The 25,607-nt window shown below is 42.1% G+C and overlaps 1 protein-coding gene and 1 pseudogene across 1 annotated transcript in view; both read right to left on the reverse strand.

Annotated features, from left to right (window-relative positions):
• ARHGAP6 (Rho GTPase activating protein 6) overlaps window positions 1–25,607 on the reverse strand; it is a 485,204-nt gene that overhangs the window by 64,313 nt on the left and 395,284 nt on the right. The window contains exon 2 of the mRNA XM_065900404.1: window positions 21,483–21,642. Within this exon, the coding sequence (XP_065756476.1) occupies window positions 21,483–21,642 (160 nt within the window). The remainder of the gene's footprint in view (window positions 1–21,482; window positions 21,643–25,607) is intronic.
• Window positions 24,851–25,556, reverse strand: LOC136142865 (zinc finger CCHC domain-containing protein 17 pseudogene; annotated as a pseudogene).

The following is a 25,607-nucleotide window of genomic DNA, read 5'->3' on the forward strand; positions in this document are numbered from 1 at the left end:
TAGCCATTTTCTCATTTAAAATCCTCAGGAAGATAAAAAAAAGAAAATAAATAAAGTGAAATCCTCAGGAAAAGTGACCAGAGCTGTGCAATAAAACTAGTCACTCCTCTTCTCCCCTGTGACCGATCAGTGGTTTGTTGATTGAGTCTCCAGTTTTTGAAGAATGTCTTTTGTTTCCATAGAGCATAGAGAACCTGCTCAAGAGACTGCCGTATTATGTGCTTGCAACCATACAGAATATTTTGTGTTCAACCAGTTCCTCGGATGCCAGTAAGTGGCTTAAGGGCCATTCCATCTTTTAAAGAAATTCAAGCTTCCTAACTACCCACACTGCACAGCAATGTTTTTATAATGCAAATAGTGATGAGTGTATGCTTACTAACTGCTCTCAGAGTGGGCACTGTCTTACGGACTACAGAGACCTGTAGAGAAAACTGGGGTCGCACGTCCTGATCAAAGCCATCTTGGAACAAGCCCTTGAGGACTGCCCTCCACGTGCCTGCGGGAGACCACATCCTAGATGGGAAAGCCCACAGACGTACACGACACAATAGCAGACGGCAAGACAGCAAGCCTTCCGCATGCGAGTGACCACAAAGCAAAGGAATCGTCGTTATGGAGTGCGGTTAATCTGGCCATCTTGGGGGAGGCCAGTACCAAACAGGGTCTCCAGGAGGGCTGACAACAAGAAAACATTAGCTTGCTCCCCTAGGACAAGGCTTTTCACGGCCTCACTCGCTGTCAGCTAGTGTTCCAGTTTAAGGCTTGTTGGTTTCTCTACCTAGACGAGAAGCTCTCCGAGGGTAGCACCATGTCTCCTAGGCTTTTGTCTCCCTCCAAGTAAACAGCACAGGGCAAGGCACGCCATGAGGAATTGTCAGCACTGTCCATGGCCAGAAGTCAAATGGAAGTTTTGGGTTGGTACCAAAGAGAACCCAGGACCACTGAAGTACACAACTCCTAACTTTAATCAGATCGGATCAGATTCAGAGAATACAGGTTATTAAACAGTATGTTCCATATTAAGCTGATTCTAGAGATAATAATGATAAAAAATATTGTCCAAAGAGAGACTTGTTTTTGGTGATAGATGGAAGAGTCAGGGTTACTTTGGGGGCATGGCTCTTGCCTGCAAGGGGGCAAGAAGAAGCTTCCTGGAATACTGGGAATGCTCACTGTCTTGATCTGGTTGTCGGGTACATGGTCCGTGCATATTAAAAACCCAATGAGTCGTACGTGTGGACATTCATATTTATGTACATTACTATATATACGTTATTCCTCAATAAAAATAACAAAAGACTTTGTCATTTTTACAGAATGGCACCAACAAAAAAAATTGCTTTAACTGAATGGGGCTGAAAACTCAGCAAGAAAGTCCTGCAAAAGAAAGTTCTCCCATGTCTAACTTTTCTAAATATCTGAACGCCCATGATCTCATCCAGCTACCACAACTTCCCTGTGACACAGGCGTACAGGAACAATGAAGCGCTAGTGGGTTTTGAGTATGTATCAATACTAGAAGCTTAGTATCTACGACCTTATTCCATCCTCACAGCAGCTCTACAAAGCCCACACTATTATATTTTGCTCTTTTATAGATGAGGTTAGGAGAGGTTAAGTAACTTGTCCAAGGGCAGAAGTTGGTAAGTGGTAAATTTAGAACTTGCATCCAGGTCTAGCCAACATCCAGCTGGTGCTCTTAACCTCTACCTGTGCTGTAGGGAAGAACGTGTGGTGTCTACTTGAGGGAAGTGACATTAAAGACCAGATATAGGGACCCACATGCCCAAGGTAATACAGAGTTAGAGAGGAAAGAGAAACGAACAATACTGAGCTCTAAATGTTCACCAGGATTCCCATGAGTCATTTTTGCATATATGATATTATCTAATACACATCAACATACAATCCACTGAGGTAGCCTTTTGATTTATTCATTTTAAAGTTGAGAAAATTAAAATCAGAGAACTAAAGCAAATTGTCCCCAAATCACAGGACTGGTAGGCGGTAGAGCTGGAATTCAAACCCAAATTGCAGCTCTTTCCAGAAAGCTTGGTCCTGTCTTGAGAGGGGTAGCTAGGAGGAGAACCCAGATACCTGTGACAAGAAGCTGAAAATCCTTTGTTTAAGGTCACTTTGCCTCTGCATCACGAGAGATGGTTCTGGAGGTGTTTGTAAGACAGTGGATGTTCATTCGTAAGGGTCATTTAGACTCCTCCCTCCCAGAAGCCTGGGCGATGGACAAGAACACACTAAGTCTCGTTCCTTAGTGAAGCAGTCACAGAGAATGGGTGTAGACGGCTGAAATTCACAGGTGCACTTGGATATGGGACAGGGCATCAACATTTAAGCCCCTTGAAATCCCTTCGCTTGCAGAGTTCTGCAAAGATCACATTATTGGAAAGGAGAAGACATTGCCTGCACTGAGACACGGAATGGAGTCGAACAGGATTTACTAATAAGTGCAGCTCTGCGGTCAAAACCCTCTGCTGATGCTGCCACAGAGCTAGTCCAGTGGGTGTGCCATGACCATATCCCGCTCCCCACTATTCACGTGGTGTTTAGCCCACACAGTGATCGATTGATTGATTGATTGAACTGAAGTAGAGGTGGTTTACAATGTTGTGTTAGTTTCAAGTGTACAGCACATACGTATATATGTGTGTGTATGTATATATGTATAAATATATTCTTTTTCAGATTCTTTTCTCTTATAGGTTACTACAAAATATTGAGTAGACTTCCTTGTGCTATTCAGTAGGACCTTGTTGATTATTTTATATATAGTGGTGTGTATATGTTAATCCCGAACTCCTAATTTATCCCCCCCCACCCCCATTTCCCCTTTGGTAACCAAAAGTTTGTTTTCTATGTCTGTGGATCTATTTCTGTTTTGTAAATAAGTTCATTTGTATCACCTTTTAGATTCCACATAGAAGTGATATCAAATGATGTCTGTCTGTCTCTGTCTGGCTTATTTCACTTAGTACGGTCATCTCTAAGCCATGCAGTGATTTATAAAAACTTGAGCTCTGACGTGAAATCTTGGGAAGTTCACATACATATCTGGATTTCTAACCTCTTGAGAAAGGTGGGAGACCTGATAGCACTGGCTCCCACATTCCTCACACTCACCCCAGGCCCGCATAGACACCTAACCCTGGGCCACTGCACACCTGGCAAGCCTTCGAGTCTGCAACTCCATCCTAGCCTAAAAGGAAGGTTCTAGCTTGTTTCAAGTCTTCAAAAAAATTCCTGCTGAGAAAAGTCTGAAGGAATGCTTTTTGGCAGCACCTGTCCTGCTTTTCCCAACCACAGCTGCCTTGCTATTTACTTGGACCAGAAAAACAGACTCTCAGAGAACGCAAACCAAAGGAATTCAAAGGCAGTGAGGGGAGCTCAGTAACAAAGTGAGGACAAAAAGATATAAAAGAAACACTTGGTGGCAGAATGGGAAGTGGCCCTTTAGAAACTGCATATAACTTACGCCACAGTTTCTCAGCCTTGGCACGAGTGACTCTTCGTTGTGAAGGGCTGTCCTGTGCGTGCAGGGCTATTTAGCAGCATCCCTGCCTTGAACTGAACAGATGCCAGAGCACCCTTCCCTGTTGTGACGACCAATAATGCCTCCGGACATTGCCAAATGTCCTGCAGGGACAAAACCACTCTGGTTGCGAGCCACTGGTCTGTGCATAACTCTACCTAGAGAACAGCTCTGGGCTCAAACCATGTGACATCCGAAATATAAAACATTCACATTTTCCCACTTTTCACAATGCTCACTTTATACCCCACCTCAGTTTTTGTTTTAAAGAGAACAATATAAAAATGTTTATGAATTGTTAAGCCTTCATATATAATGTTGAATTTTGGACACAGTAACAATTCCCTTCAATTTATAAAGAAATGTGAGTCTGCCTATAGCTATCTTTATACCAAATTGCTAATTACAGGGAGGGGAATACAGCAAGTTCCTTGAGTAAACAGCCTTCTATTTCTTTACATGAAGTTCTTTTTCTCCTTTGATGGTGGTGATGATGGCGGGGAACACCAGATCGAGTCATCTGGCATCTGAGGGTGAACAGTCGTGTAAGTGGAGTGTCTTTAGCATTCAGGGAAGACTCAGGGGACACCACTTCTTCTTCTTCTTTAGTTTTTTTAAAGAGGACTAAACAGTGTGGATGAAGAGACCTACTGGCCAGCCCTCCATTGGCCAGAACAAGAGACCTGGCCAGCCCTCCGTTGGCCAGAACAAGAGACCTGGCCAGCCCTCCATTGGCCAGAACAAGGATTTGGGAGGAATTTGCAGGAAGACAGTTTTGTCAACAAATGGAACTCTTCAGCAACGGAATGAGCTGCCTCACAAAAAAAGCACTGTTCACTGTGGCCTCTATCTTGCATGCTCTCTGTCTTGCATCCCTCACTCTGGTGGAAGCCATGGCATGAGAAGCCCTTTGCAAAGGGCTATGTGGTGAGGAACCGGAGTCTCCAGCCAGCAGCCACATTGATCTTCTGGCCCACTCATGATTTCAGACGATTGCAGCCCTGGCTCAGGTTGATGGCAACCTCATGAACCAGAACCTTAACCAGAACAACCAGGATAAGATGGTCCCAGAAACCGTATGAGATAAGAAATGCTTTTTTTTTTTTTTTTTTTTTTTTGCGGTACGCGGGCCTCTCCCGCTGCGGAGCACAGGCTCTGGATGTGCAGGCTCAGCGGTCATGGCTCACGGGCCCAGCCGCTCTGCGGCATGTGGGCTCTTCCCAGACCTGGGCACGAACCCGTGTCCCCTGCATCGGCAGGCAGACTCTCAACCACTGCGCCACCAGGGAAGCCCATGTTTGTTATTTTTTTAAAAAGAGAAAAAAAAAAAGATGCTTGGCTAAATGCATGTAGTATCCTGGATGGGACCCTGGAACATAAAAAGGATGTTAGTGAGGAAACTGGTGAAATCTAAACAAAGTGTGTAGTTTGGTTGAGAGTAACATACCAATGTTGGTTTCTTAGTTGTGATAAGTGTACCAAGGTTATAAAAGATGTTATCATTAGGGGAAACTGGGTGAGGGGCATATGGGAACTCTGTATTATCCTGATAACTTTTCTGTAAATCTAAAATGATTCCAAAATACAAAATTTATTTTTAAAAAAGCCCTTTCTCCCAGGCACTGGATGTATTCAAACAAAGGTTGAAGACTCATTTGCCAAGCGTGTGAGAAAGTGGAGGCTTGCAGTGTTCACTGAAGAACTTCTAAAACACGGACTTGGGAGCTGAAACTTACGGCAAGAAGGTGACTCACACGCCAGAGTTTCTGACCTGGCTGAAACTATCGGAATAATCTTCCTATTCACATCTCCCTGATCTGAAAGAAAACATGTGTCTAGGCCAATATAAAGCATCCATTATATCTGCCATTCTGTGTAGCATGTTTTCTGGAAAGGGAGTGGACAGTTGAGAGGCTTGACCAGATTTGTTCATACGGCTCTGGTGATGTTTTCCTGTGTGGCTGATTAGATTCTCTTCAGATACCTCCTATTTCTTGGGTTCTCTAAGTCCCTCTTCTGCTTGCGTTATCCAGACTTTGTGCCCATCACTGGCATCCAAGAACACTGCTTAGCACAGAAATCTGTTTATTTTTCATGTACTGACGCCTATCCTAATAAACCGAAATATAGTTTTTAAATTATATATATGGAAGTACATTAGGTGAGTCACACAATCTATGGCTGTCTTATAAAAGTGTTTACTAAAACTATTTAATTGTTTACCAAGACTAAAATTCATTCTTCAGTCTCATCTACATTCCCCTTTTGATGGCTCTCAAGCCACAGACCTCCCCCAAAATAAAGCAAGCAGAAGACTAAACCAGATATTTTATTTCTAGTTTGGAGCAGATCTGTCAAAGAAATAATATTATTTATGGCTCCTGGCACTTGAGGGCCATTCATTGGGCCCACACTCCAAGTCTAGTGTTTTCTAATAATTAATCTCATCAATGTAAGTTAATTTGGCCAAATAAATCAACATTGGAAAACACATAGGGACTGATGAGAGCTGGGCAACCGAAACCCCAGTCAAAATCATATCCCAGGGCTTCCCTGGTGGCGCAGTGGTTGAGAGTCCGCCTGCCGATGCAGGGGACACGGGTTCGTGCCCCGGTCCGGGAAGATCCCACACGCCGCGGAGCGGCTGGGCCCGTGAGCCATGGCCGCTGAGCCTGCGCGTCCGGAGCCTGCGCTCCGCGACGGGAGAGGCCTGCGTACCGCAAAAAAAAAAAAAAAAAAAAAAAAAAAAAAATCATATCCCAGGAAAAGTCGGGCTGGACATTGGAGCCAGTTAATGCCATACCCATGCTCAGTTGCCTGCTGCCTATTCAAAGTGCATCCCAAGAAAAGGAAAGGAGAGCAGCCCTGACAGGAGGGAGTAGTAGTTGCCAGGAAAGCGGCTACATCTGCTTCTTGGCAGGAAATGTGGCAACAGTCCCAGGATAGGGGAACCAATAGGACCAGTGCATTACTCTGGCCTAAGAGTTACACTGGGATTAACCCCAGAGATTTAGGACACGAGCCAAAGCAGGGCTCTCTCCTCTACTCTAGAACAAGTAATCTCTATTAAAGGATGGTATGCCTCAGCACACGATGAATTCCTTGGCGTAGGAATATTATTTATACTACAACAGTTAATCCATTCAAAGTGCATCTTCCCCCTAGAAAGCGGGCTCATCCTCCATAGACCGATCCATCCATTGCTCCACCTATCCCTCCATCCAGCATTAAGGATGAGACAGAGCCAGGTGTCAGTTATGAACCCAGATGAACAAGCATTGTCTCTGCTTTTGAGAAACTCAGAGTTTAGTGCTAAAGACAGATACATGGAAACCTCATTAAAACAAAATGAAGAAATGCTTCAGAGGAGACGGCTACTAGGTGGTAGATCAGAAGCAAGAAGGCTGTCCTTGACTCTGCTTGGGAAGGCTAATGTTCAAGTTCAGCCTCTTAAAGGATGAAGTTACCCTTCTCAGGGGCCTTTGAATTTTGCTGGGGATTTCTCCCAGTAAGTCACATGGTGACTGCTTAGTCTAGGAAATCCTTTCCTATCCTAAGCCTCTTAATGTTTTATTCCTAGCAATGCAAACTTTTATCAAGCAAGCATTCTACTGGTGAAAAAAGATGAGAAAATCACAAATTCAGGAGTGGACTGACAGTTTCTTTAGTGGGAACTAGGGCTTAAGAGAGCGAAAAAGAAGAATCCTGGAAGAAAACAATCTACATGGAAAAAGTGGAAAACAATGTACTCAAGCCCAAACTGGTCCTGCCTTTCAGCCAACTTTGAATCTCACTATATATCTTTCATGCTATAGACTGTTGGTTATTTAATCAAATCTATAGGTCAAAATTTCCATTTATATATCACCTCATTCTTAGCAGTTTTTCCATTAACCTTGATTGAAATAGAAAGCAGGTAGAAACAGGGTGATTGAGTCATTCCTCTTGGTTTAAATCCCAGTGAATCAAACACTGTTTCTTTATCCTGCTAGCACCTTGTGGATTAGAGTTTTCAAAATCTGTTTCCAAAGTGTCTGTTTCTTGGGGAAAGAAATATTTATGGTATTCTTAAGCAATGCAGATGCCTCTCCTTAGAGCCGAGGCTCCCCAAACTACTTGAGAAATGTAGTAATCCCCACAGTTTACATGTTGAAGTGGTGGTGAAATTATCAAAGCTGTGGTCAGAAAATAAGAACATTCTGTGAGTCTCTCACTGTTGTAAGAAAGTCAGCTCTTGGAGGTCACCATGCTTCCAGCTAAATTTAAACACTAAGAAACCTTTCCCGTTTTCTGTAAATTATTTGGCAAGGTAATTCGTTCTGAAACTTTTTCTCAAGAGGAAAAAAAAAGACCTTGTAGATTCTCGAACCTCTAAACAAGTGTGTTTCTACTACAGAAAATCATTGAGATATTTGATTTGTTGAGCACGTTTCGTTATTCTATCAAAACGTGAGGTAGGGAAGTTGTTTGCCTGGCTTGGATGCCATGGGTTTAAGAGCTCAACTATGGTTTTTCCTTAGCCAGGCATTCTTTGTAATCACTGCTTACTGTAATAACTGGTCGTGAACAAATTATGCCCTAGAAGGATCTTTTCCTTTCTGTCATTTTTTCCACTTTCAAGTGTTATGAGTTAAAAAAAAAGGGGGGGGGGGAGCTGTAAGCTCGTGTTCCAAAGGAGCAGCACTGCTGTCACCTCTTCCCAAACTAGGAGCTCGCCTGTCCTTCCAGGCTCTTGAATTTGCATCTCTTATTGCACATACCCTAAGTTGAAAACAGTATTTTTAACTTAGTCTATGGAGGTCTTGTATTTGCAGAGACAGAAGTTTCCAAATATCAGAGCAAGAAAAATGGCTTTTGGCAGATCACTTCCTTAAGTTATATTTATTTCCTGGAGCGTAAAGGAAAGAAAGCAGGTGGGAGAACAAAAAGACAGAAAGCACTCATCCCAAAGAAATGCCCTGGATTGTTAACTCAGGGAAATTAATTGCAATTTAGAGGAGTTTCAGCATTACACGTTTTAAAGCCAAAGCCTGCAGGTCTAGTTGAAAAGGTAGAGTCACACAAGGGTATTGACGCATGGTGTGATTTTTGACCTGTCTAAGGGGCTAATGCTACCTACCTTCTTTTTGACAGATATCGTTTTATAATGAATAAGTAAGAAGGGAATCAATTACCTTTAAGTCATAGACTTCAGGCCTTGAAAACTCCTCAAATTTTCTGCTGGTTGCTGCCATGAAAACAGCTCTCATAGATTCAGTAACTGGACAGATGGTGCAATTAGATGAAAACTGTTGTGTTTGATTATTCTTTGAGCCATTTGAAACAATTCTTTATGATATAGGAATAAATGTGCTATGACTGAATTTTTAATCCTTTCCATTCAATTTCTTAACAATTTCCGGAGCAACAAAAGCAAAGCACTCTGTCAGACACTGATGTAAATCAACATACGAACAGTTTCCTCCCCGTTGCTTGCTTGCAATGGCAGAAGATGACATTGCTATTATGTACACCAATGGTTACTAATCCAAATCCATCTTTATTCTACTACACACCCCCCCACCCAATTCTTTCTTTCCCTATTCTGTTAGGTGCTCTCCCTCCATGTGGTCATGCACCCTGGGATGAGGCCTCACCCCAGGCTCAGGAAAGGAAACTTAAGTCAAGCTAGTGCTTGCGATTTCTTTCTGCTTGCTGTATTGATTTGGGCACTGGCAGCTGTTGCGATTCTAGGGATCGAGAAGGGAGGGAAGTCTGCCAGGAGGCAGCAGTGAAAATCCTTCTCTACTATTAAAAAGATACTTGCTGAAGAGTCACTGCTCTTCTCTGCCTCTTCATGCTGCCATAGAAGCAGTGATGCCGGTGGCTGCTGCAGTCATTTTGTGACAATGAGGGAAGCCAGCCAAAGAACAAAGTGACCCATGATTATGGCAGAGAAAAAAGGTGGAAGGCCACTGAATTTATGAGTCCTGGAACTAGCCTATCTGTGGGCTCCTAGTGAAGTAATATAAGCAATTTCTTGGTTATATAAGTCACTCTTGGTTTGGCTTCCATAATTTGCAGCCAAAGCATCTTAACGATGGATAACCCAAAACTCCAGTTGTGGGATGTGATTTTCCTACGTATATTTGCACCAGTCTTGTCATATAATGCTACATAGCCCTACGAAAGACATCCCTAGAAGATCTGAATTTGTGTGTGTTGGGTGGCATCTAAGGTAAGGAAGGAGGGTAAAAGCAGGAAGATCAGATTACAAAGAACTGTAAGTCTGTAAATAAGTAAAGTCCTTAAAGAGAAAGACAGTTAAATTCTCAGTTATCAAACCAGATAGCAATAATAAAGCTAATAATCAACCCATATTGGAGACTGACTTATTATTAAAGTCACCCATCTGATGCATAACTGACATTCCTATAACCTGCATGGTGGCATCAGCTGTTTGAGCGACTCATTAAAATATTGACATTTCTTTCTTGTTTAGCTTCACCAAGGGAATTTATTGCTCACTTTGAAAAAAAAATTGATTACATACAATATAAACACTAAAACATCTGAGAGTTATGAAAGTGTGATAATTAAAAAACACTCAATTATGGAAGAGTATAACTAAGAGAGTGAAGAAATTGAAATGAATAGGATGGTACAGTTGATCAACCACATGGATAATAACTGTAAATTACTATATCAAATTAATATTAATCTCTTAAATCAGAGGTCAGCAAGCTTTTTCTGTAAAGGTCCAGATAGCAAATATTTTTGGCTTTGTGGGCCATATGGTCTCTGTCAAAACTACTCCACCCTGCTGTTATAGCACTAAAGTAGCCTTAGACAATACCGAGACAAACACATAGGGCTGTGTTCTAATAAAACTGTATTTACAAAAACAGGCAGTGGGCTGGATTTGGCCTTTAGGCTGTAGTTTGCCCTCTCCTATCTTAAGTGAAGACCGCCTTAAACTACTTTTCCAGAGCTTTCCACTTATAAAAAACTTTATAAACACCCACTGATTAAAATTTTAAATAATCTTGAGGGCTTAATTTCAAATTATCTAGAAAGCTTGATTGGTTTAAAAAACACTTGGTATTTAATTTCACTTGTTACTATTTGCCTTTGTTTTTGCCCATGGAGAAACAAAGAAAAAAACAAAAATGGAAGCTCCTATTCATATTTCAAGGACGGGACATTCTTTGTAATTATCAAGTTTACTTTTGGGCCATGATCCCAACGGAGAGAAGAGTGTAGTCTTGAAATCTTTGAAAGGTGCCAGAATATTTCACAAACTGCAATGACAAAAGTTTTGTCCAAGATGCCAAAGCCTTGTGCAATAATAGCTGCTACTCCAACACAGATACATCCGTACGTGTAAATGTGACCAGTAGGGACAGGACCTCAGCTAGAAAACTATATTGCCTAAGAACATAAAGGAAGCCATTCGTGAATATGAAGGCACAAAACATATGGCTTAAATAACCACAGACTATTGCACTGGCTTGCCTGCTTGGCACAGAACAGAGTCATACAGCAGCACGCACTCGAGAACTTGACATGGTAAAAGCCCTGGGGTACAGAGGAGAGCACCCAAGAAGAAAATTTCAACGACAACCTGCAGGGAAACCTCTCTGTCATTCCTGGGTTTTATTGGAATAGGTGGATGAGGCAGCTTCTAGCTGTAAGGGTCACCAAAGGTAACTTGGACAGGACGACAGCCACTGCTCTGTTTTAATACAGTTGATGTGTCTGTGCTTTCTCTGTCGACAGATTAAGAACTCCTTGAGGATGTGGACTACTTTGAACATGAGAGCAGTGAAGCAGCACGGGAAGCCCCTGGATGGCACGCCAATGTTGGGCTCTAGATAGAGAAGGTACTAGATGCTTAGGCCAAGGGTCTAGCCTAGGTTCCTTTCTGTGGCCCTAGGGAACCAATGCCCCATCCACCTTACCAAGGCCCTAAGAGCCACAGCAGTGAACAAGTGAAAGGTTTCCCTGCTGCCAGTTTTGTTCTTTTCTTCTGGATCGCCTCTTTTCCATTCCATCTGCCTTTCAAGATTGCGTTATTCAAACTGTGGGTCATAACTTATTAATGAATCATGAAAACAGCGTGTCATGACAAGCGTATTTTAGAAAATGATACAGAATCAAATAGAAGACAACAGGAGAGAACATTATAGAGGATATCAAAGTGTATAGGAGAGAACATTATAGAGGATATCAAAGTGTATCTCAGATAACAATAAACACCATCTGGTTCATGTGTTTGCTGGGCTGAGATGTAAAATAAAAGATACAACTAGCTCTATAGCCCACACACTAGAGACATTTGTTGAGGGCCGCTGAGCCCAGTGGTCTAACGTTATTCTTTGATCACCCTATTTGGGGATGTTTGTTTCCTATCAGCATTTCTACCTACACTGAAGTTTGTGGATTTTACCCCAGGTTGCAACTTCAACTTTACTTACACAAAAAGCTTTGATAAACAGTTCTCGTGCTTCACCTCTTCAAATGGACAATGCCGGCAGGGATAACATAGAAATTGGACAGCTATAGTTTCTGTCTAGGGCTGTTGCATAAACACCCAGGCTCAATCTCCTTGCCCATCAGGTTGCCCTTATTTTTTAAATCAACATTCGAATCACAAACCGAAGACAGCTGCAGTGTTAGCCAACCAAGAATATCATTTTGTTGATTTCGTTGAGTTGTTTACTTGGGGTTTACACAGCCTGGGGACAATGGTGAGGGACCACTTTATATAGAAGCCGTATAACAGCAATTCTGAGGCATCAGAGTACTCTTTTATTAGACTATTGCCCACATTTTCTTAAACCATCAGCTATTCCTCATTCCATGAGACTGTTCTTAAAATACATAAACGAAGCCTTTCTCAATTGTGATATCAGAAATTAAGTGAAGAAAAAAAGAGCACTAAAGAAAACTTGAACATGCATTTCTCTCTCATGAAACCATTCCGCTTTAAATACTTAGTTTCCATTATAGTGAGATAAAGGCTACACTAAGCAGCTTTACGGATTGGGCGTAAGTCAGTCACTTCCTTTTATTTTACCTTAGACCACAGGTGAGCCATTTTTGCCTGTAAAGGGCCAGGTAGGAAATGTTTGAGACTCCCCGAGGCATATGGACTGTCACGACTATTCAACTCTGCCATCGTTGCTCAAAAGCAGCCATAGATGATACGTAAATGACTAAGCATAGCTGTGTGCCAATAAGATTTTATTTACAAAAACAGATGGTGAGCTGGGTTTGGCCAGTGGGCCAGTTCACTAACCCCTGCCTCAGACCATTGCTATTAAAATGCTATCAAAATAATATTAATTGAATCTGATACATAAACAATACTCCGTTGATGTGTTCTGAATACATGAAAAGTTCATGAAGGCCATTAGGCGTTGCTTAAATATTCGACCATGGTCTCTGCATTTGTTTCCTGGGTCTGCTATTAAGGATTGAGCCATTTACAGACTAGAAAATCTGATCCAAGAGCTTATGCAAATGTATAAATGTGCCACATCTTCTTTATCCATTCATCTGTCAGTGGACACTTAGGTTGCTTCCATGTCCTGGCTATTGTAGATAATACTGCAATGAACATTGTGGTACATGACTTTTTGAATTATGGTTTTCTCAGGGTATATGCCCGGTAGTGGGATTGCTGGGTCGTACGGTAGTTCTATTTCTAGTTTTTTAAGGGGTGGGGTAGGGAGGGTGGGAGGGAGATGCAAGAGGGAGAGGATATGGGGATGTATGTTTATGTATTGCTGACCACTTTGTTACACAGCAGACACTAACACACCACTGTAAAGCAATTATACTCCAATAAAGACGTTAAAAAAAAAAACAAAGAGCTCATGCCAAGAGCTGCCTTTGACGGGTAGAAACATTCCATGGTCGCCTCCACGGGGCAAACTCAAGCTCACAGGGAAAACTCTATTGATAGATACGATCCCTCCCACCGAAAGGCCTCCTGATTTCTACCACTAGGTTCTCTATAGCATCTTCAAAATTCCCTTTTTGAAATATCAGGTTTACAAGGGGTAACAAATTAATAAGCTCATCAGCCATCTTAAAAGGTTTACGTAAATCTTATTAGTTTTTATTTTGCTTGTCTCCTGGTTGAATGGATATAGAGGAGGGAGGAGCCACAAGACTGGAGAAACCTAGGTTCCTGCATAACTGTGTGGAACACTCTCCCCTCCCAATCCTCATGGCCAACCTGCAGTGGCTGGTGCCTGAGCAAGAAGGCAACTTTTATAGTACTGAGGTACTAAGCGGTTAGCCTATCTCGACTAATACAAGTATGTATCTGTGAGATACATTCCCAGAAGTAGCATTATTGGGCCATTTAAGAGTTAGATGTTGCCAAATCGCCTTGTAAGTTGCTGCAACAATTATAGTCCTATCAACAGTACATGAGTGTCTGTTTTCCCAGAAAGTATACCATCCAACTTTTGGAGCCATTCCTATCTAAGAGAAAAAAATTTCTCCTTGTCATTGAGCTTGCATTTCTTGAATGACTATGAGGGTGAGAGCATCTTTACAAATATTTATAAATCATTTGAATTTCTTTTTCTGTGAGCTGCCTATAATTTGTCCACATTTTAATTATGTTCTTTCTCATATTAATTTGTTATAAAGCTTTGTATCATAGAGAAGTTAGCCTTTAGTTTGTCAAATGTGTTGTAAATTTCTACTTTATTTATTTATTCACTTATTTATTTGCCACACAGATGATTCTATTTTTGTTAACGTAGTGAAACAGGTCACTCTCTTTATGTTTTCTGGGTAGTGCCTTCCTCCATGTAAAAATATATTAATATCTAGCTATGTTTTGTTTTGGTGCATTTATAGTTTCATTTTTTAAATCTTCAAATCTTCCTTCCACATCAGTTTATTTGGATGTAAGGAGTAAGGTCAGAATCCCGATTTTTCTCCTCAATGGCTGTCTCATTGTCACAAATACAATACTAAGCCATCATTTCCCCCTGACAAGAAATGCAATACTTATGTCATAAGTTCTCATTTATTTTAGCTCAGTTCTGAACTCTACTGTCTCCCACTGATCTACCTACTGTGAAGCAGTACAATATTCTTTTAACTGCTTTAGCTTTATGACATTTTAATAAATGGATAGGGATAATTTCCATTTGACCTCTTCTTCAGATTTTCCCCTGCCTACTTACTCTCATATAATTATTCGCCAAGACGATGTTTAGATCAATTTAGTGATATTACAAAAACAAATTCTGTCGGTATGTTTTTTGGAATCACATTCGGTTTATAGATAATTTATGACATAATTGACGTCTTTATATTGTTGATTCTTTTTATTCAAGAAAAATATAAGTCTTTTATATTTATTTCTAACTTCTCATTCAACTTAGAGTCCACAGTCTGCGATTATAATCATTCCCTTGGATACTGTATTAGTTTCTTAGGGCTGCTGTAACAAATGACCACAAACTTAGTGGCTTACACAACCCAAATTTATTATCTGACATTTCTGGAGACAAGAAGTCTGAAATGGGTCCCACTGGGCTAAAATCAAGGTGTCGGCAGGGTTGCATTCCTCTCTAGAGGCTCTAGGGACAATCTGTTTCCTTGCCTTTTTTAGCTTCTAGAGGCCTCCTGCATTCCTTGGCCCATGGCCCCTTCCTCCATCAACAAAGCCAGCAACACTACATCTCTCTGACCATTCCTCCAAAGTCGTATCTCTCTCAGATGGGAAAGTTTCTCTGCTTTTTAGTACTCATGTGATTAGTTTGGACCCTCCCAGATACTCCAGGATAATCTTGCTGTCTCAAGGACCTGAGTTGATCACATCTGCAAAGTTCGTTTTGGCATGTGAGGTAAATATTCAAAGGTTCCAGGCCATCTTTGAGGGGTCCAGTATTCTGCCTACCACAGATATACTCTCAACTGCCATGTCCCTCTCTACCATTATTGAACTCAACCAGAAAATCCTAACTCTACTGAGAGGAAATTTGGATTAAACAGAGCTGGGAAACTCAAACTACAAAATGGTGTGTTTGCTTTAGCAGTGTTTCGCTGCCCAGATGTTTATTTTGCAATTTAAATTCCCAGCTACTACCCTCAAATAGACCTTTAGGGCTGCCCTGCAATCCTGCAACGTTGCTGGTCCATCAGCTTCCCTCTTTTCCATTCCTCTCCTCTTTCCTCAAACCTCTAGGACCTCCTTCCCAGCCCCACTCCTAGCAGATGAAATCGTTTCCTATTTTGCTGTGAGTGGAGAGGCAATCTGGAGTGAAATTCCATATGCTCTCCCATCATCTTCTAATCTACCTACATCTGTATCCATATAACCAATGTCCACCTACTACTAAAGCTCAGGAGGAGGTCAAACTCTCTACCTGTGCCTTGGATCCCACCACTGGGAATAACCCCAGTAATTTCCCAACCCACCAATCTTCTATTCTTCCCTCTCTATGGTGGATACCAGCAGCTGATGAATATGTTATACTACCGTTCACCCGAGCCCTGGAAGCACCAGTCTCATAGAGGAAGAGGGTCCTCCAAACAGATACCCGTAAATAAATTATGTTTCTCATTAGGCTTGGTATCATTTCTGTAGGTTCTAGGCCCCAGCAACTATTTATGTTCCTGAGTAAATTATTCATACAAGTGAATATGAACCCTGTTTAGAACCTCCACTTAGGGGTTTACATGGAACCAAGTGGCTACCCTCGGACCAAAGCTGCCGTCATAGCACTCAGCACCGGCCATGCATTTGAAGGATCTTGGTAAATATTCAATGTCTATAATCATCTGCCCAAAACAATCGTTTCAAAACTCTTTGGTGATGTCTGTTTTTTTCCACCCAGCCACCTAGTTCCTTCTCTCCTTCGTAAGTAAGAAATTATTTGTAAACCGTTAGCTCCTACTTTGATGGAAAATATCAAAATAACTCCTGTAACCCAAATATCTTCGCATATCTTGATAGAACAAATCTTTCCCTGAATGTACTAGGACCAACATAGTCTCATAAATAAGCAATGGAGACAGAGCTTCTAGCAGATAAGTTTTATAAAATTCTCTGTTTGGTAAAGGTTATTTATTTAGTGGACTCTATAAAAAGCAAGAACAAAGAGAAACATCAAATTAACTGGATTTAAAAACAAAGCTACAAAGAATATTTTTTCCTTGGTATCTCAGCTGATGTGCATCCAATCTGGTTTTCACGTAACTTTTTAGAGTCATCATTCCCTTCACTATAAATTTGGTTTGCCAGAAACATTTCTATTAAAAATTTTTCTTAGGAACTGAAAGAACATCTGTTCTTGTAAAAGGGACACAGGACGATTGGGCCCCACCTGGGCCACCTTGTGAGTTAATGGGGAGGCGAGGGCAGGCCTCATCTCCACCCTAAAACCAAACCAAGACAAGATGAGGCAGAATGAGAAGGTCTTAGGGAGAAGCAGAAACCTGGCCTGATGGTGATTAGCACTCATTTTTCACCCATTGCCGAAGGGATTTTCTTCCTACTTGACCTGAGGATCTCTGTGTTACATTAGTATGAAAAGATATAACAGGGGTAGGAATTTCCTCCTGGAGGGAACTGGCTGTGGTTGTGGTGTCAAGTAGCACATGATGAGAAAGCCAAGGGAGCCAGGCACCAGTCAGTGAAATGTGCCTGTCCACCAGCCTCTTGGCCTAACCGACCTCTCCCTTCTCCTGAACTCTTTCATGACCTCCAGCAGAGTCCGAGATTCCAGCTTAAAGAATGAAAGTGGCCCCTCTTGCCACTTCTATTTAACACAATACTGGAAGTGCTGAACACAGCCATCAGACAAGAAAAAGAAATTAAAGGCATCCAAATTGGAAGGGAAGAAGTAAAACTGTCACTATTTGCAGAGGACATGATACTTTATATAGAAAACCCTAGGGACTTCCCTGGTGGCAGAGTGGTTAAGAATTCTCCTGCCAATGCAGTGGACAAGGGTTCCAGCCCTGTTCCGGGAAAATCCCACATGCCGCGGAGCAACAGAGCCCATGCCCCACAACTACTGAGCCGGCGCTCTAGAGCCCACGAGCCACAACTACTGAGCCCGTGGGCCTGGAGCCTGCGCTCTGCAACAAGAGAAGCCACCACACTGAGAAGCCTGCACACCGCAACGAAGAGTAGCCCCTGCCCACTGCAACTAGAGAAAGCCCGTGTGCAGCAATGAAGACCCAATACAGCCACAAATAAATAAATAAAAAAGAAACCCCTAAAGTCTCCACCAACATACTATTAAAACTAACAAATGAATTCAGTAAAGCTGCAAGATACAGGATTAATATACAGAAATCTGTTGCTTTTCTACACAGTAATAACAAACTATCAGGAAGAGAATGTGAAAATCAATCCCATTTAAAATCACATCAAAAAGAATAAGACACTTAGGAATAAACTTAACCAAGGAGATGAAAGACCTTGACTCTGAAAACTGTAAAACACTGATGAAGAAAATTGAAGATGATACAAAGAAATGGAAAAATAGCCTGTGCTCTTGGATTGGAAGAATTAATATTGTTAAAATGGCCATACAATCCAAAGCAATCTACAGATTTAATACAATCCCTATCAAAATACCCAAGACATTTTTCACAGAACTAGAACAAATAATCCAAAAATGTACATGGAACCACAAAAGACCTGGAGTTGCCAAAGCAATCTTGAGAAAAAAGAACAAAGTTGGAGGTATCACTCGCCCAGTCTTCAGACTATACTACAAAACTACAGTAATCAAAACAGCGTGGTACTGACACAAAACCAGACACACAGAGAGAGCCAAGAAATAAACCCACACACCTCTGATCAATTAATCTCTGACAAAGGAGGCAAGAATATACAATGGAGAAAAGACAGTCTCTTCAATAAGTGGTGCTGGGAAAATTTAACAGCTACATGTAAATGAACGACATTAGAACATTTCCTCACACCATATACAAAAATAAACTCAAAATGGATTAAAGACTTAACTATAAGACCTGAAATCATAAAGCTCATAGGCAGAACACTCTTTGACATAAATCGTAGCAATATTTTCTTGCATCTGTCTCCTAAGGTAAAAGAAATAAAAGTAAAAATAAACAAATGGGGCCTAATTAAACTTTTTGTTTTTGCACTGTAAAGGAAACCATTGACAAAAATGAAAAGACAACCTATGGAATGGGAGAAAATTTTTGCAAATGATATGATCAATAAGGGGTTAATATCCAACATATAAAAACAGCACAACATCAAAAAAAAAAAAAAGCCCAATTTAAAAATGGGCAGAAGACATGAATAGACATTTTTCCAAAGAGGAAAGGCAGATGGCCAAGAGGCAGATGAAAAGATGCTCAACATCGCTAATCATCAGGCAAATGCAAATCAAAATCACAATGAGATATCACCTCACACCTGTAAAATGGTTATCATCAAAAAGTCCACAAATAACAAATGTTGGTAAGGATATGGAGAAAAAGAAACCCTCCTACACTGTTGGTGGGAATGTAAATTGGTACAGCCCTGTGGAAAACAGTATGGAGGCTGCTAAAAATAGAAAACTAAAAATAGAACTACCATAAGACCCATGAATTCCACTCTAGTATATATCTGGAAAAAAATTTAAAAAGGTACACGCACCCCAATGTTCACAGCAGAATTATTTACAATTGCCAAGATATGGAAGCAACTGAAGTATTCACAACAGATGAGTGGATAAATAAGATGTGGCATATAGAGAGAACAGAATATTACTCAGCCATAAAAGGATGAAATTCTGCCATCTGAAGCAATGTGGATGGACTTAGAGAATCTTATGTTTAGTGAAATAAGTCAGACAGAGAAAGACAAATACTGTATGATATCACATATCTAAAAACTAAAACAAATGAATGTATATAGCAAAACAGAAACAGACTCACAGATACAGAAAACAAACTAGTGGTTACCAGTGTGGAGTGGGAAGGGAGAGGGGCAAGACTGGAGATATAAAGTACTATGTAAGAAATAGGTAAGCAACAAAGATATATTGTACAGCACAGGGAATTAGAGCCATTATCTTGTAATAACTTTTTTTTTCAACAGCTTTACTGGAGTATAATTGCTCTACAGTGGTGTGTTAGCTTCTGCTGTATAACAAAGTGAATCAGCTATACGTACACATATATCCCCATATCCCCTCCCTCTTGCGTCTCCCTCCCTCCCACCCTATCCCACCCCTCTAGGTGGTCACAGAGCACTGAGCTGATCTCCCTGTGCTATGCGGCTGCTTCCCACTAGCTGTCCATTCTACATTTGGTAGTGTATATATGTCTATGACACTCTCTCACATCGTCCCAGCCCACCCCTCCCCGTCCCCGTGCCCTCAAGTCCACTCTCCACGTCTTATCTTGTAATAACTTTTAATGGAGTATAATCTGTAAAAATACTGAGTCACTATGATGTTCGCTTGAAACTAATATAACATTGTAACTCAACTACACTTCCATTTTTTAAAAAAAAAGAATAAAAGTGGCCCTAAGAGCCATCATCCAATAAAAAATTCTGTGTGGTCACTGTCTTTGTGCTACTCTTTCTAGTCAACAAAACCGAGCCTCCTACTACAGAGGTAAATTGCCCAAGCTCACATGTGGAGGGGGGAGGGGGTGACCGGACAAGTCCTCATATTCTGGTCTTCACACTCCCAAGCCAGTGCCCTTTCCATCAGACACAGGTGAGCCAAGAAAACAGCTCCACCAACACTGCTGTTGACGGAATGCGAGCACACGTGTTCATGTGTGTATTAAGGTTGCTCAGCCTCTACACTTAGGCCCTTGGGCCCTGACAATGCTTGCTGTGGGGGACTGTGCAGTGTATTGCAGGATGTCTGACAGCATCCCTGGCTTCCATGCAGTAGATGTCAGCTGCATCCTTCCTCCAAGCTGTAAAAACTGAAAGTGGAGCCAGACATTGCTAAATTTTACTTGGGGAATGGGGGAAAACCATCCCTGGTTGAGAACTACGTATCTATGTGTATGTGTGTATACATGACATGAATGATCTTATGAATATTCATGAAGCATCCCCTCAACTCCCGAAACAAAGAAAACAAAGGAGAAGTTCTGCAGACACTGAAATCTCCCAAGGCAACCTTCTAGCTTCAGATGCCTGCTATCCCTCTCCTGCTTTCCTTTAAGTTTTAGGCACAGCAGCCAATGTTGCGTTTTTACGGCAGGTTTACTCTATTTGTATAACATCACAGCTTTTCACTTCACCTCAAATTACCTTACGGCTACACACGAATACACATTAAAAAGTACCTTTATAGAAGATAGTCAACTTTCAGAAACAGGCTTTACAGATCAAAGGATTTCAAATACATGCTTCTCATCTTTACCAGAATCAGGATCTGTGTTTGTAAAAACATCAGACAACCAGGCCTGCACTGGCTCCAGTGTCATAGCGGTGAACCCCAACAGGGACAGGCCAGGTGAAAGACTGGATAAAAATGAGTTAACGTTGGTGTAATCACTGATTCTGAGTTTGCCTAAGGTCAAATGAGAAGTTTAACAGACTGTTAAAACATTCTTTTCAACTGCTTATTTTGAAATCATATTGAGATAGACATGGTTTTTCTTCTAACCCTTTAAGTTGACCTTTCTGAAACTTCTTCTTAAGTGGTTGTGCTGAAGCCACGTAGACCGTTGAGATACACATGGCTTTCCCCTTTACTGCCCCAAGTTGATCTTCCCTTTAAATACACATAATAGTCGACATGTAAACTGTCCCACTTGAACACATCTTTCAAAATGGTTGCCAGCGCCAGCCAGTGACCCAGAAGCTACAGCTTCCTCCCTGTGTTAATAGTGGGGTTGAGAGGACTCTGCAGCTTGGGGCTGTGGCAGAGCAGATGTGTGACTTCCAGCATCCCCCATGTGATGGCAGATGGGGCCTTACCTTTGGGAATGGTGATCTGACAGCTCAGGTCACAGTCCTGCTGCAGCTGATAAAAAGCCACTTCCTGCAGCCGGGCTCGCTCCAGCTCTGAGAGGCTCTGGATGGAGACTGACCTCAGCCGTACGCTGCGACCCGACATACTGTTCCACGTGAAGTCACCCTGCAGATCAAGGGGAAGCACATCAAGGGTCACGCAGTAATCTACGACTCACAAGCCTCAGCCTCTCTCTCCATCGGTCATAACGTCAAGCAGACTTCATTTTTATGTTCCCAAATTGGCTCTCAATCCCTGAAATCAAATCCACTCTTACTTAACTGTGGATTTACTCAGTCAACTGGCAACATCAAAATCTGGAGTATCTGCTAGGTCATCTGATCCCACAAAAGGATGCAAAGAAAACTATGTGGAAAGATGCTTCAAGGGTCCTGCCTCCCCTCTTTCATGGGAACACATGGGAACTTTTCGGTTTTTCTTTCTCAGTAACGGGAAAAACTACCGCTAATTGCCATTGTGCACACTAGACACAGGAGGGTAAACGCATATTGATAGCCTACCGTGTGCCAGCAAGTGCCACGGGCTCTTTAGTTACCGCCTCTATGTAACAATACAATCTAGTACATTTAGTATATATGACACAATATATTATTATCATATATAACTCATACTTACGGCACGTTACTGTAATATATACTTAGGATACATTATGTTGCTATTATAGTAATATATAGTATATATAAATATAATATAATATAATATAGAATAAATTGAGGCTTAGGAAGGTTAAGTAGTTTTCGCCAAATTGTAAAACTTACAAGATTTGAAACTAACCGGGACTCCAGCTAAAAACTCTTAGGCTTTTAAATTCTGTGCTAAATTGTAACCACTGAGTTTCTATTTAGAGCAGTCTAATGAGCTCTTTTGATCACAGTAAGTATAGAGATACGATCAGTAAAAGCTACACATATTTATAGAGACGTTTGATGCTAAAATACTCCACATCAAAGAATCAAAGCAAAGGTTCCCACAATCCTGAGTCTATCTGTGTGCTCACACACACACCTCTGATGTCACACCTCTGAGAGTGAATATCTCTACCCTTGATGCAGACAGTCAGAAAGCGATGACCTAGGAAACAATACTTCACCATCCTCTGAAGCCCAATGTCCCCTCACTGAGGAGGAATTCCTGCGAATCACAGATATCAACCAGGGTACAACAGCTTTGAAGAGGTATCTACGGTTTCGTTAACAATCAAGAAAAATTCTGGGAGAAGGAATAGCGCTGGGCCCTACAGACACTGCCAGGGACTTCTTGTGGATGTGGGGAACATTTAAGGAATCCCAGAAGACTTCACCATCCTCACTATTCACCTTAAAGAAGAGAGACAGAAAGGCTGGCCCCAGCGACTGCTAAGACACCTTTGTTCCCTACTGGTAGCAAATTCCTGCCTAGAAGGTTCATTCCGAAGAGTGAATGGCACTGTGTTAATTCTTTGTTATTTTTCTCCTCTTTATCTGGGAGTTCACGGATTTATTTAACAAATGGAGATATCATACTCTAGTAGGGGCAGAAGATAAACAACCGTAAGTAAAGAATGTAGCGTGTTAAGTAATGATAACTGCTAAGGAAGGAACAAAAAGCAGGGAAGGGGCCGGCAGTGTGAGTAGAGGACAGGGATTTACACTATTAGGTGGAAGGGCTGGGAAAGACCTCACAGGGAAGTCCAGGTTTGAGCAGAGCTTAAAGGAGATGAGGAATTTCTGTTCGTTTGCCTTCACACCTGTGTACCTGCATCCAGTGGGTGAGAAGAAGGGGTACCAGGGACCCAGGAGGGGCACAGGGAACAGGGTGTGGGAATGCGTCAGGGCCGAGGAGTGAGCGCATAAATCTAGGCAAAGCGGGTAGGCTGCAGTCACATTCGGTGAATTGAAGAACATTCTTCCAGGCCCAGTGTATTTTTTTCTTTTTTTTTGTTTTTAGTATAGCTGGACTAACCACACGTTTAGACAGGAACTGGGGACTTAAGTGTTGGGTGTACCTCTCACTCACACCCTTTAAGATTAGGGCACCACAGGTACGATATCAGTGAATTGCTTTCCCCTCACCCAAATGGGAAGTTCCAGATGAGCTGGGGCTTTTTAAGTATGAAGTCTAGGTATCTAAGGGAGCCCGCGGCTACTTGAAGTGTCAAAATGGAATTACATATCTATTCTTTAAATGCATTTAAAAATATGCCCTCCGACGGCCTCTAGTATCTGTAGCAGGGGTTGGCTATCTTTTTCTGTAAAAGGCCAGACAGTAAATATTTCAGGACTTGTGGGCCATGTGGTCTCTGTCCAAATTACTCAGATCTGCCTTTGTGGCATGAGAGCAACCATAGACAGTTTATGAATGGATGGGTGTGGCTGTGCGCCAGTCAAACTTCATTTACAGAAATAGGTGGAAGGCTGGATTTGGGCAGTGGGCTGTAGTTTGCCAACCTTTGAACAACAGCTCATGACTGAAATAAAATTAATCAATCCCTAGAAGACATATTTTATTTTTATTTAGTATGACCTCCTGCATAATTAATTCAAACAAAGTTCAATGAGCACCTATTACGTGCTAAAAACAGTATTAGGCTTGGGATTATCAAAATGACAACACAGTCCTCGTTCTTTTTTTTGGGGGGGAACCAACTGACTCACACTGTAGTAAATACAAAGTAAAGCAATGATCTTGGCTTGAGCTGTCTGGTTCAGTGATCGGGCGGAACGTCACACACAAGCTCAGTCACTGCAAACAATGGTTTTCTGGCTGTGACCACTGGCTGTCACTTCTAACATAGTAGAATCATGTTAGGGGGAATGGAAAAAGTGAGCACCACTTCTTACCATGTTCTCCCTAGTACTGCCAGTCTCCCTCTGCCCCTGTGTCGGATACAGCAGAGACCACCCACCAATCAGCCCAAGGCAGGCCGACAGGGAGGGGCCAATCACTCTGTTCTCCAACTACAGCCAGACTCACCTCCACAGCAGTACCTGTGGCTCTAGCCTGGACTCCTGTACAGGAGTCTGGCTCTGGCGGTGGCAGCTGGAAGAGGGTAATAGGACCTCCTGCTGAATGAAGGAGGTTGGGTGAATGAATGGGTCAGCTGCAGGGGTCACTTGCAAAGGGACTGGAGTGATAAGAAAAGAACTCATTCAGGCAGATACTTTTGATATCTCCCAAACCTGCCTGTGGCAGGAGGGGAAGCCATCTCCCATGGGAGAGGAGTCGATGGGGTGGAAGGCCATATTCTCACTACTGAGTCTTTGCAGGAGCCAGCGCTTCCAGGCACAAGGCTCCTGGTTCCTTCTCTCCACCACCCCCTCCACTCTCTCCACTCTCACTCCTTGTGCTGCTGCTTCTTCTTCTTTGCTGCCTTGCTGTCTTTTGACGTGTGCCTTGCCCTCTTGTGTGTCACTCTCAGAGTCTGAGCTGTCAGAGTCAGATGACTTCCTGTCTCTATGTTTCTTTTTCTCCTTTTCCTTCTTTCTTTTTCTAGAAGAATTTCTCGTGGGGTCAGGCTTTTCAAACTCTGCTGATTTTGCCTCTTCCTTCTCCTCTTTCTCATTAGGTATCAGAGAGTACCTGCTCCCACCTGGTTGCATGAAACAATGCTTTGCAAAGTGGCCTTTACAGCCACACTCCTTGCAGGTAGTGTTCAGGACAGCCTCGAGGGTGATCTTCTGCCCAGTGTAATCCTGGAAGGACCGCCTCTGCCTCTCTTATTGCTCAGTGATAACGTTGTTGGCGTCAAGGTCCTTCCCAGTCCCTTGGTTGACAGCTTTCATGGAGAGGGATACTTTTATCCTTTCCCTTTTCATCTCTCGTCCAATAAGCCTCACCCACACTTTCTCTCCGACATCTACTATCTCAGAGGGCTTATCCACGCGACAGGATGACATGTGAGCTCCATGGACCAGACCTTGCTTCCGACAGCCTGGGATTTTGATAAAGCCTCCACAGTCTGTCACCATAGCAACCTCTCCTTGGAAAATAGTGTGGAGAGCAGGCAAGTTCTCCGTGGTCTCGGGTCTTCCTGAATTCATCCTTAATGTTCTATGGTTCCTCCATTTCTCTTCTGCTAAAGCTAATTCAAG

Source organism: Phocoena phocoena, chromosome X (assembly GCF_963924675.1).
Source record: "Phocoena phocoena chromosome X, mPhoPho1.1, whole genome shotgun sequence".
Classification (NCBI taxonomy): Eukaryota; Metazoa; Chordata; class Mammalia; order Artiodactyla; family Phocoenidae; genus Phocoena; species Phocoena phocoena.